The sequence below is a fragment of the Chelon labrosus genome (assembly GCF_963514085.1).
Source record: "Chelon labrosus genome assembly, chromosome: 21".
Taxonomy (NCBI): Eukaryota; Metazoa; Chordata; class Actinopteri; order Mugiliformes; family Mugilidae; genus Chelon; species Chelon labrosus.
Window position 1 is genome coordinate 19,772,312 of NC_140354.1, and position 12,536 is coordinate 19,784,847.

At 51.2% G+C, this 12,536-nt stretch overlaps 1 protein-coding gene across 4 annotated transcripts; it reads right to left on the reverse strand.

The window, feature by feature from the left end:
* Positions 1–112: 112 nt before the first annotated feature.
* LOC311506505 (trinucleotide repeat-containing gene 6B protein-like) lies at positions 113–12,471 on the reverse strand. Of its 4 annotated transcripts, none has more exons than XM_084570485.1 (21): positions 12,137–12,471; positions 10,819–10,906; positions 10,584–10,605; positions 9,984–10,421; positions 6,940–9,897; positions 6,680–6,844; positions 6,375–6,565; positions 6,235–6,297; positions 5,048–5,206; positions 4,785–4,928; positions 4,296–4,496; positions 3,980–4,096; positions 3,671–3,881; positions 3,442–3,594; positions 3,081–3,248; positions 2,843–2,989; positions 2,329–2,421; positions 2,014–2,229; positions 1,761–1,831; positions 1,171–1,310; positions 113–1,078 (listed from the first exon to the last, which is right to left on the reverse strand). In XM_084570485.1, exons 2-21 carry the CDS (start codon positions 10,873–10,875, stop codon positions 463–465), a joined length of 6,330 nt encoding a protein of 2,109 aa, XP_084426611.1. In that variant the 5' UTR covers positions 10,876–10,906; positions 12,137–12,471; the 3' UTR covers positions 113–462. The 4 variants fall into 4 exon arrangements, with proteins under 4 accessions (XP_084426611.1, XP_084426609.1, XP_084426610.1 ...); XM_084570483.1 differs by having other exon boundaries at positions 4,263–4,496; XM_084570484.1 differs by having other exon boundaries at positions 6,680–6,850.
* Positions 12,472–12,536: the final 65 nt, after the last annotated feature.

The window sequence follows — 12,536 nt, forward strand, 5'->3', positions numbered from 1 at the left end:
GGCTTCTCTGTATTTGGTGTGTGCATGTGTATGTAAATCTGTCGAAAAAAGTCCCCCTATTTACTAAGCACATTGCAATCCAGTCAAGTCTTTCAGACCAACTGACTTTTCGTTCTTTTTTTTTTTTGTTTTTTTTTTTAGGTTTTTTTTTTTCAGGTTTTCAAGTCTAAGCAGTTGAAATCTTCATCTGTGGAAAAAAAGGCTGTGTACACATCTAACAGTCCCTGCATTTGTTTATATAATAGCTTAAGTCTGGCCACGAGAATGTGTGTAAGCATGTCTCACATTTCTGCTTTATGTGTGTGCACATTACAATGCATATGTGTGTGTAAAATGTGTAGTACATTAATATGCATACCATGTAAATGTGTGTGCCATAGTAAGTACATATGTCTTCCCAGTGTATGCTGCTGTATCAATATCAGTGTGTCCAAGAACCCTACGAAACAGAGAGAAGGCCCGTCACATGGAGTCGGCTCCTCCTCCCAGCAGGTCGCCGGGCAACAATCCGGCAGGGCTGTCCATTTGGTGCCTCTCCTCCATTGGCGGCGCCCCCCACAGGCTGCTGCTGCTGCTGCTGGGGTATCCTGCAGTCATGCCCCCCCACAGCCCAGACCTCCCGGACTCCACTCCCCCGACGCCGCCTCCTCCCTCCCCCGCGCCGTTGGTGCTCCACTGGGAAAAGATCCCCAGCCCGGATCCTTGGGCTGAGGAGGTTTCTGAAGGATTGCCCATATTCTCGATGTTCTGCCAGCTGGACCCGGAGGACCTCACGCCGGACAGAACCGTCCCTCCGCTCTCCCCTCCTCCTCCTCCTCCTCCACCTCCACCGCCGCCGCCGCCATTATTTCCGTTTCCACCGGAAGATGTGCCCACCGCTGCCCGCTCGCTCCCCGGAGAGCTTCCTCCGCTGCTGGCCACGGCCGTGCCCGATCCAGACGAGCCCAGCGCCCCGCTAGCTGCCGCTCCGCCTGAACCCGCCCCCTCCGCCCCTCCAGCCTGGGAATGTGCAAAATAGCGAGCGACTTCTTCTTCACTTACAAACTCCGCCAGGATTGTGGTGTTGCCCAGAACGCACCTGAGAAGGAGTTAAAAGACAAAACACTTAGAATTCAGCAACGTGGAAATGATGAGTGGTGGGTACAGGTGTAATAACGAGGGTAAACCTACATGTGCAGTGCACCCTGGGCCTTGGCTGCTTCCTGCCGGCTGCTGTAACGAATCAGAGCGCTGCCCTGGGTCAGGCCGAGGTGGAAGGTCAGCAGGGGGCCATGCTGCATACAGATAGTCCTCAGCGTGGAGCCATCAATCTACAAGGAGCGAAAGAATAAAACAGTTTGTGTGTGTGTGTGGGAGACGATTCTTCTGTAATTAACCACAATCTTGAGTCGTCAATTATCAGGCACATTAATAAATAATGTCGACAGCTGCTTCATCGATCTGGGTTTGAGTCACAGTTACAGTAAAGGGCTCAAGTTGTGCACACGAGCAGCAAGACTCTGCATTAGTAGAACACATCCAGAGCCAGGGTCTTTCGTTCAAACCCTAATTGATTAAATGGCTCACCCAGGTCCACAATCCAATTACGACTGGGTCACGCGTCGTTCTAGCTAATTTGCATAAGACGCACGGAAGGGGAATACAGATGAATGAAACCCTGACCGGTCTGTGCACGCAGACGTTTTTTTATTTATGGCCAAGAAACTAAAAATATTAAGGTATATTTATCTGCATGAGTGACACACGGTGACACTTCTTACCTGGGGGGTCAGGTTGCTCAGCAGCAACCAGCAGCTGCCTCTGGAAGCAACACCATCGCTCCAAGCTGAGCCTATGAAGACAAGAAGATAAGATTTCCCTCTAAACATTATATATTTAAGACATAAGCCGACTTCTGTACAGTCAACTCAGCTTTTAAGTCATGTTCTGTGAGCAACAGTAACACGCGCCGTGTTCTTTGCAGGGATCATGACAGTTTTCACATTCCTTGTTAAAAACTAACACAAAAATTACCTGGCCCAAACCTCGACTCTTGATTAATCCCACCTCCTCCCCAGCTCTGGGCCAACCGTGGACCTCCAGTGCCCCAGGGGGAGGGCGAGGCCTGCTTCTGATTGGTCAGGCCGGGAGGGGGGCGTGGCAGCTGCGAGCTGTTGCGATTGGTCTTCCACATCTTGTTTTGTCCGATGGGCTCTGGGGGCCAGCTGGGCTTGTACTCGGCGTACTTTCCTAAGGAGGAAGTGGGGAGAAACACAGAACAGTTAAGTCTTCTGGCAAAGACGTGCACGAATTAACATTTGAGAGGATATAAATACATAAAACGATTACCTGTGCTGTGTGCATTGCTGAGGGGACTGTCTGAGGCACTGTAGGGCCAGGCACCAGGTGAAGGCAGCGAGGTGTTGAGGGAGGGGTTTGGCCCTGCAACACATTAACGAGATTATCAACTCTGACACAAATAAGACAAGATGAAAACACGTCATCTGGACTGTAGATAAAAAACAGAGGAAAACAATCTCTGGCCTCAGACTGTTAATAAATGGCATGTGGTGGAATCTTAATTGAAATCAGTCTTAGTTCCTCGACGACTGTGTGCTTTCTGGTGGACGTCTGCCTTAAAATACAAGTAACTGTTCTGTAGTAATAGACGAAATACAAACAGTTCCTGGCGAATGGAAACTTAAATCCATTTATGAGTCTTAATCTTCATGACGTTCAGCTGTGTGTCTGATTAGATAGCAGCATTGTAAACGTTTCATCCGTCCCTACCGCAGCAAGTCTCTAAAATCTTTCATTTGGAATATGTGTCTCATCAAAACACCGGTTCGGTCGGTTTCAGTACCTATGTTGTCTCGCAGTAACTGGTGGTCAGAGTCGTTGAGGCTCGGGGATCCTGGGGAGCCAAGAACACTTCCAGGGGTCATGTAGGGATCAGACTCTGGGTCTCCACTACTCTGTATCCCCTTCCAGGGCACGCCAGGCTGGAACTCTGTCACCAGACAACAACAGAAAACCTACTGATTTAACCGGCAACGTCGACGCCTGTTTGGTGAACGAGTACCAGAGGAAGACATCCTCACCTGGAGGCCAGCTCGATGTGGCGGGTTTGTTCCCCATTTTGCTCCCAGGGGTCCGGTGCCAGCTGTCCGCGGAGCCTTGAGGGGGAATCCCTAAACCGTCACTGCCCAGCATCTCATACTGGGAGTACGGGGACCCTCCTCTAACCTTTATGTTACCGGGTAAAGGGCCTAGGGGACGGGACAGGAGACAGAAATAAGGTCAGAGCAGATTGACATGAATATGTTACAAACCACTTTGGCTCAGGCAAGACTGAAGGTGATTAGCAACGAGCGCATTCACAGCAGCCTGGGAGGTGGTGTGCTTTGCCAAAGTGTGAATAAAAATAAAAATAAAAACGCCACAAACCATCTGTTGACCTACCGTTCTTGTGAAGGGCTGTGTCGGGGGGAGAGGGAGCCGGGGAGTGTCCCTCCATCATCCATTTGAAGCGGGACTGCTGTCCTCCCATGTCCTTCATCCCGCCCATCATGGGGCCGAGCTCCAGTCCTGACAGGTTGCCGCCGGGTGTGAGCCCTGGCAAGAGGAAAAGAGTTCAACACAGAACTTTGTCTGAGCTGGTCGGTGGCGAACCAGAAGAAGCCGGACTCACCAGAGTACATCCCTTGTGTTTTGGCATGAAGGTCTGATAGTGCCCCCCCAAGTCCAGGATGTGAAAGAGGGTCAACCATGGCCTGTTTGGAGAGGCCTCCTCCCAGGTGAGAGGGGGACAGTTTGGAGCTGCCTCCGCCCGTTGCTGCTCCTCCAACGCCACCCTGCTGATGCTGTCTCTGTTGCTGCAGAATAGCCATAATCCTCGCCAGCTGGGAAGATAACAGTAAAAAAAAAGCACAGTGAACGTTGACAAACTGTCTCGCCCGGTCATTCCAAGTCTGCAAGCCTGAAACACGACCACGCTCACCTGTTGCGGGTCGGTCTGCTGCCTGAGAGGCTGAGGTTGAGGGAACTTCCTCTGGTTCTGCAGGAGCTGCTGTTGCTGCTGCTGCTGTTGTTGTTGTTGTAGAAGAAGCTGACAAGCCTGCGGGTCGGTGAGCACATCGACATGAGCTACTAACAACACGCCAGCATGGAGTCAAACTTTACGCCTGTCCGACATCCAATCACTCTTCCTACGCATTGAATTTCAGCTGTGAATTTGCAAACGGACCCTGTAGGCCTTGCTGAATTAAAAACTGAATATTCACCTCAGTGGACTGCGTCGCATTTAAAGCACGTACCAGATGGAACTGCTGCATGTGGGGGTAAATGTTGCTGAGCATCGCGAGCTGCTGCGGGGGAATCTGAGGAGGGAACACTCCTCCGCCGACACCGCCGACCCCTCCGACACTTCCAACGCCACCGACACCTCCCACTCCTCCGACTACTCCCCCCACGCTGCCACCAGGAGAGGGCATCTGCTTCAGCATGGGACCCGGCACCTGCACGTCACAGGAAGGTTAGACGGAGAAACCATTATATAAATACACGCCATGCATCGAGATCTGTTTAGTCTAAATTTACAGAGGTTGTGTCCTTCTAGAAGCAACAAACATGCAGCTGCGTTACCGTCCGACACTCGACAACCTCCTGTCCGTCAGTTTTACAAGATGCTTGATAAACCGAGAAGGAAGGAATGCCGGGAGAGACTGGCGGGACACAGGAGACCCTTCGTCTCTCATTAAAAACAAACTCGACTCAAACTAACAAACATCTAGAGGACGACGGACCTGAGCAGACAGGAACTGATGAGGCACTTGAGCACGTAACCCCTGGGAGGGGTTCATGGGATGCATGCCAGGCTGGTGCATCCCCCGAGGCTGAGGCATCCCTCCGCCGCCGCCACCGAACACTCCCCCGCCGTGGCCGCCCATCTGGAGCACAACGGAAACGGTGGAACAACAATAGAATCTGCGGCGACGATTTCCGCCAAAAATTTAACAGTAGTTCATCGTGATTAAAACACGAGTCACAACCGTGGACGGACTCCTACCTTTTCACCGTAGGGCCCCATGTCGACAGGGCCCATGTCTTTGGAACTAGGCATGCGGTAACCTCCTCCACCTCTTCCACCCCTCCGCATCTCTCCGTTGTAGTCGCTCATTCCTCTCTTGTCTCCTTCCATCTTTTTGTCCACACCTGGATCATCACCCTGAGGAGCAAGAAGACATTTCAGCGCCCTCGCACTTCACAGGAGAGTGACAAGAGGCCTTACCGCGAACCAACCCAGGGTGAAAGACTATGAATCATGTAATATGAATCATAAGACAGCAAAGACTAAGGCATTTTTAAAATGAGCAGATCGGTATTTGGCTTCAGCCAAGCCAGATCTTTTGTATTTATTTATTTTAGGTCTGCCATAAACCAAAAACCACATCGCTACGGCATTAAAAACATCTGGCGGTTGGCTAGCGTCAAAGCTGACAGAACTTGCAGAAGAAGAAGAGTCTACACTGAAACGACAGCAACAAACGCTGAACGTTTAAAAGAAGAGAAATGTTTCCTGGAAGACAGCGTCAAGGAGAAAAATATTCCAGAGAGGGTTAGGGAGTTTATGGCAGCGTTGGACGACCAGAACATTTTTTCAGTAGAGAAGCCAAGTTACGAGCTACTCTCTCCTCACTACGTTAACTAAGATTTACTGGACTGAATCCAGTTACATCTAGGAGAACACAAAGAAGACAAGAAAAGACTTTGGGAATCTACAGGAGACCAACTTTAGGACATTTAAGATCAGATTGGGAGCGAGAAACACTTCAGACTTCACTGTGAAATGTCAATAGTCACTTATAATTAGGGCTGGGTATCACTACCGACTTCCTGATTCGATTCAGTCTCAATTGATTTTGAGAGGTTTCAGTTTTGAAACAATTTTACTAAACATTTGGAGATTTGTGGTATTTTTATCCCTCAATATTTTCTCATATGTCTCTGCTTTAGTCTGGTTCTTCTCTGTCGTATTACTTTTTAAATCCAATCAGCTTCAAAGTCTGACGGTTTTCTCAGAGCTGGAGCTTCTGTCATGGTTTGGATCTCCCTCACACATCGACTAATCTCATTTATCATGTGACAGAAGATTTCTAATACAAAGGTGCAGGAGATATGGGGGTAAAAACGGATTTTATAAAGTGAAATCAGGCCCATAGCTACTTATAAAAGTTAAAAATATAACGATCTTACCAGAAGACCCATGTTTGAAAACTGGCGCGACACCGGATTCATCCAGCTGTCTCCTCCGCCACTCTTTAGGAAAGAAATCCAAACATTATTCTCAGATCAATAAAAAACAACGCGAATGAACAGGATCCTCCTTTCCCTACCTTGATGTTGCCCCTCTTTCCTCCGTGAGTTTGACCCCAGCCTCCAGAGTTGAAGGAGGAGCCGCTACCCTGGGAGCCAGCGCTGGGCCAGACGCCTCCGCCGCTATCCTCCTCCTCGTCCCAGCTGGGGTGACGCGAGGCCGCAATGGAGCCGTCTCCCTTCCCTCCCCAGCTTTCCATCGACTTAGAGACTGAAGCAAAACAAACAAACAAACAAAAAAGTTATTTCTCACTTGGAAACTTTCCGACACTCATTCATACTCTTAAAAATAACAGAGACACTCATCGATGCGTTCTTTTCTTACCGGGTTTACCAGGGATGGGCGAACGGTTCCCCCAGCCAGAGGGTTTGCCAGGTCCAGGTTCATCATGATCACCCCAACCTGTAGCTGCCTCTGTTGTCTGGCCCCAAGCAGCAGTACCATTATCCACAGATTGTGCACCTCCTCCCCACATACCTGGACCTGGACCTGGACCTGGCATTGATGAAATTCAACTCTATGCTTTAGAATCTACAAAAAATGCTGCTAAAAACATCTTACGTTATTTCTGACGGCCTTCTTACCCGCTGCGCCGTTGCCAGAGTTTGTGTTGCTGCCGTGCTGCATCCCCTGCTGCCTTCTAGGGGGCTGCTGCTGCTGCTGCTGCATTGATGGTGGCGGCGGCGGCGGCGGCGCCTGCTGGCCCGGCGCTGAACTGTTCTTGTCCCACAGGTTCACATTCTTGGTGTTGTAGCGGGTCGGGTCTCCCCAGGCCGAAGTGCCGTCGTCTATTTCCATTTTGCGACTGATGGACTGAGGGGACGGCTCCTCCCAGCCGCTGGGCTCCAGAGAGTCACCCCCACCGCCGGAGATTTGGGGGATTGGGCCGGCGGTCCAGCCCGTACTTTGGTTCTGATTCTTCAAAGGTGGAGCTCCACCTCCTACGTTTGACCGGCTGTTCCACCCTCCTCCTTGCATGGGACCTCCTGGTGGCTGCTGGCCCTGTGATTGGTGCGGCTGTTGATTTGGAGCTTTCATTGGTGCCACTTGGCTGTTTGGTATCTGTGCTGCTGCTGCTGCTGCTGCGTGGGGTTTGGCGCTCCCCCAGTCCTGGTGGGATTTGCCTCCACCCACATCACCCCCTCCCCATCCTCCTCCTCCTCCTCCTCCTCCTCCTCCTCGCTGAGATCCCCCTTCGTCCAGGTTACCCCAGGAAGATCCCTCTTCGGAGTTGCTTCCACCTCTACTTCGCCCGTCTCCCCACCCACCTCCAGGTGCAGAGTCTCTCTTTCCCCAGTCTCCTCCCGCTCCTCCCCAACCACCTGCCTCCCCTCTTCCAGGGCCCTTCCACCCTCCTGTTCCTTTATCCTCTGGGCCGTCTCCCCATCCACTACCCTGTTCTCCAAATTCCCTCCAGTTTCCTCCTCCTCCTCCTCCTCCTCCTCCTCCTCCTCCTCCACCACCTCCTCCTCTGTGATCCCCCCACTGTTGTTCTTCAGTGCCCCATCCTTTGCCCTTGTTTTCAGGTGGGGGGTCGCCCCATCCTCCAGCTGCCTTTCCCTGGTTGCCCTCTGTATCTTCATCTGGCGACCCTGGCTTCCTTACGGTGCTACTAGGCTTGAGGGGAGCACCCGTGGACTGTGTGGCACCGCCCTCCCAGCCATCCCTCCCTGTAGCAGGACCACAGCTGAGGCTGGCCGATGTGTCATTAGTGACCGACCCAGTGTTAGACGGGTACCCAGGGCTGTGACTGATGGTAGTGTTCATGGTTGCTGATGAGAATGCAGAGGAAGATGAACTGTTTCTTTCGTTTCTTTTCGCCGCCGCCGCCGCCGCCATCGCGGGGTCCAGGTCCCAGGCCACGTTCTGTCGGATCTGGGTCTGACCCCAGCCGGTGTTGGACAGAACCCTGGGGTCCAGGTCAGATCGATTGAGCATGCTCAGTAAGGCCACTTCAGCGTTGGAGGTCTGGTTGGAGCGGCTGCGCGCGGACGAGGATCGGTCCTGCTGCTGCTCGCTGCCGCTCCCTCCTCCACCACTTCCAGCTGTGGATCCTCCTCCACTGGAGGACGACGGTCCACCACCTCCAGTACCTCCACCCTGTCCTCCTCCTCCTCCTCCTCCACCCCACTCCCCGACTGCACCCTCCCCACTTTCTATCCCTTTCTGATTGTCCCAAGCTTTTGTCATAGTTGCAAACTTTGGTGAGGCCGAGTCCTCCAAACTGCTACCACCATTACCTCCGCTGCTTGCGTTACTGCTCACATCTGCTCCTCTTCCACTTCCTATTGCTAAATTACTCGAACCTCCTGCAGTGCCACCCCACACTGCTTCTGAGCTGCTTCCTTCCCACGCTCCCTGAGATACCACTGGGGTAGTTGAACCACCGCCACTCCCCCTGCCCCATGCTGCCTTGTCACCCTGGCTACCAAAGCCCCAAACATTCCCTTCCTGCCCCTGAGCTCCGGTCCCTCCTCCTCCACCCCACCCATCCGCCTGGGAGGCACCTGGACCGAGGTCAGTGGACACCGGAGGCATTGATCTCCAAGAAGAAGAGGCAGCAGAGGAGGAAGACGAAGAGCCAGAAAGATTACCGCTCCCTTCTCCTTCGCTTGCGACGCCACAGTCCCCCTCGTTGCCACCCTCCTGATTTGGTCCTGCTTCTCGTGCCCCGCCGCCTGAACCCAGCTCTGGCCCTGGGTTTCCTAAGTGCTGCTGCTGCTGTTCTCCACTCCTGGCTCCCACAGCCGTTTCAGAGTGCTGCTGGTGGAGGCCAGTTTGATTCACAGATGAAAGAGTGTGAGTGGTGATGAGGGTGGTGCTGGCAGAGAATGAGGAAGCTGAAGTAATGGACGAGTGTAGAGGAAGGCTGTCGCCGGCCGTAGTCGGTGTCCCGCTCTGCACGAGGGCGGGCCAAGCAGAGGGGTTCACGTTGGGGTTGAAATTGGCACCAGGGACGCTGCTGCTGTTGCTGCTGCCACCCATGGGACTCTCCTGAGGCCCAGGAAGAAGATGGGAGACTTTGGAATTGTAAAATGCTGCTGATCCGAGCCCTGCCTCCACCTGAGACGAGGTGGAAGAGGCCCACACACCACCGCTCGACTGAACACATTCATTAAGTGAGGAAGAGGGGGAAAGAGGAGAAGAACGAGGTGGGGAAGGATTGTCCATGTTCCCTGCTCCTCCTCCTCCTCCTCCTCCTCCTCCTAGTGCTCCTCCCTTCTGCTGGATGTTTCTCTCGCTCCATGAGGCACTACTGTTGTTGTTGTTGTTACTGGGGCATTCTTGCTCCTGTCCCCCTCCGCCAGCCCCGTCAGAGCTCATGTTGGCCCCGCCGATGATGCTGGGCCAGTCCTCCAGGTCAGTCCCGTCCACAATCACCTTCCCGCAGCCCTGAGAAGAGGACTGGCTGCCAGAGCCCGCCCCCCATGTGGAATTTGCATAAGTTGAAGTAGTAGTAGTAGTAGAAGAAGACGACAGAGCAGCGACACATAATGAGGATGAGTTGGGGGGTGAAGGGGAGGATGAACCCAGGTTGGAATCTGTGGACAAAACAGAAAACATTATTTAATCGACAATACTCGCCGTTTCATTTTCTAAACTGAGACTAGACTTGACATTCGCCCACCTGTGCCTCCAGCTGCATTTGCATTGGGGTTTTCTGCTCCCTGTGAGGAAAGAGGCGGCCCGGCTGCCCAGCCACTGCCACCCCCGACCCCTCCCGCACCCACTTCACCTCCCCCGAGCAGCATGGAGGACAGTGGCGGCTGGCCCCTCTTCAGTAGCACTTTGTGGTCCTGCTGGCAGCGAAATCTCGGCGGAACCTCTCTAGACATGTATCGCTGCTGCTGCTGCGAGGTCTGACTTCCAGAGGGGGAGGAGGAGGGCTGTCCGTTGGCCACAGCAGTCCGCTGCTTTGCATTGTTCCCGCCACCAGGAGGAACTTGGGCAGAAACCCCGGCTGCACCAGGACTGGGGGACGAGGGGGCGACAGGGCCAGGGCTGGGGGACACTGAGCCTGGGGTGGCGAGTGGCTGGGAACAGGAGGGCTTGGCTGATTCTGGCACTGGAACACACAAATGCACGAGAGCGCGGTGCATTACTCAATTTAAATAACGTTTCAGGGAATTTTAAAACGTCTATAGCGTCTATGCAAAACATATTCGAGTTGTAGCACTTGAAATGTCACATGAGGAAGAGTGAGATGATAACAAAAACAAACTCGTACCTTTGATTTTCTGTTCTGGCACCTAAAAGGAGTGAGGTAGACATAAAGCAGAGAGGAAACGGTTTTAAAGAAAGCAATAAAGATAATTACGACTTCTGGTCACAAGCGAAATAAATCCATAAAAACTTTTAGTATAATCTTCGTCGGCTTTAATCTCACTACTGAATCTGAGAAGGCAAACATTTGAAATACGAGACCGAATATTCATTTTCATTCATTCCAGGACGGTGTTTACCTTCTGAGAGGTTTCCCTTTTCTTTTTATCTTCTTTCTTCTTTTTCTTGTCTTCCATGAACTACTGTTCCCCTTCTTGATTCTCCTGTCTGTGGAGAGAGAAGTGTACGCGATAAATTATTTATCTTACCTGAGCCACAATGAATGTAATTTAACGCACACGAAAAGAAATGTCACGCACACACACACACAAACATATATATATACATATAGAGGCAGTTTTAGACGGAAAATGAATCGTACACGTTCATGAGATGGTTGCCAACTGCACTCCTACACAGTGCGGGCTGTAATGTTAACCAGGGGCAGACAGCTTGACAACAGCCCCTGGTAGCCTAGCTCCACGCTGCATAATTCATTAACCCAGCAAATGATTGCAGTTCCAACCAGCACACAGACAGCGGCCAAACAAACTCCAAACTCCTCAACATCTCTGGAAAAAGGTCAATTTTTTTACCGATCATTACTGCAATGATCCAGAGGACACTAGCTTTTTTTATTTATTTATTTATTTATTTATTTATCTTTTAATGTGACTACATGATCATGGCCTGTACAGCGACCTTTACACCTGGCAGAAGCAAACATACAAACACATCCGAGTCAAGTGAGACAGTTTTTTTTTGTGTAAAGCAAAACATACAAGGTCTCAGATTCCACATAGCTGTAAATACGACTAGGCCCTTCTGTTAGCTTAAGCTGCACTTAATTAGCACCAGAGCTAATGTAAGAAGCCCAACAACTTGTGGCTTTAAGCCCTTCGGCTGCATTAACGAAGCTGCTTTTAATAATGTGTTCGTGAAATGTTTGCAAGAAAAGGAAAAGGGGGTCTGGTTAGGCGTAAACAGGCCAGTTTGGGGTATCTGTGCGGGCTGCTAGGAAGCACCGGGGGTGAGCTAATGGCTGTCGACTTTAAAGCAGCTGGTGAGCTCCCGTGCTTTGACCTGAGGAGCCGAGGTAAGCTGTCACAGAGCCACCATAACCTGTACGCAGCTGACTGCTGCACACACGTCAAATTAACAGCCGATAAGCACCTTATTCCCCCCAAAGTCATTTGCATAATTCGCTTTAATAATAAACAACTTTGTCAAAAACGCATCGTTAAAACGACATAATCCACACGAAGGTTTGCACGGGGGGCGTTTGAATCCACACTAACGGTCGACAGGGCCAAATGAAACGACGAACTTAGGTGACGTTTCTACAGCATAACAAGCTAGCTGCTAACTGCTAGTGGCTAATTTTAGGGCAATGATAATACCAAAGCAAAACGTTAGGAATTAGCTCATATGCCGCGAAAACATGTGTATCGTACTCACCTCGGGAATCACGTAGGACATAAAGTGCTTCTGTGCAAAAATCCTTGCAGACCTACCTACCTACCTACCGCTAGCAGGCTAGCAAAGGTAGCTAGCCTAGCGAGCTAGTTCTTCGAGGCTTTCAAGGCTAAATTGAATAAGAAATGACATCACCGAAAGGCGAAATGTTAATCGTACAAAAACCAAAAAAAAAAAAAAAAAAAACCGAAGAAAAAGGCGAGTATCCTGTTTTTCTTAATGCGCGACTGTAGTCCCTCAAGCTGTAAACAAAACACGCATAACAACCCCTTGATGACTGTCAGACGCTGTGTGATCGGTTAGTTTACTGTCGGCCATTTTGCTTCTGTGTGGAGGTTTTAGCCCGCATATTATATCACCAGGCTGCTTGTTGATCACGGAG

Coding starts and splice junctions, on each gene's coding strand:
- LOC311506505 (XM_084570482.1), bottom strand. CDS start 10,875: ATGGAAGACAAGAAAAAGAAGAAAGAAGATAAAAAGAAAAGGGAAACC. Junction 4,929..5,047: donor TGGGGCCCTACGGTGAAAAG/GTAGGAGTCCGT, acceptor GTTGTGCTCCAG/ATGGGCGGCCACGGCGGGGG. Junction 3,249..3,441: donor CACAGCCCTTCACAAGAACG/GTAGGTCAACAG, acceptor CCCGTCCCCTAG/GCCCTTTACCCGGTAACATA.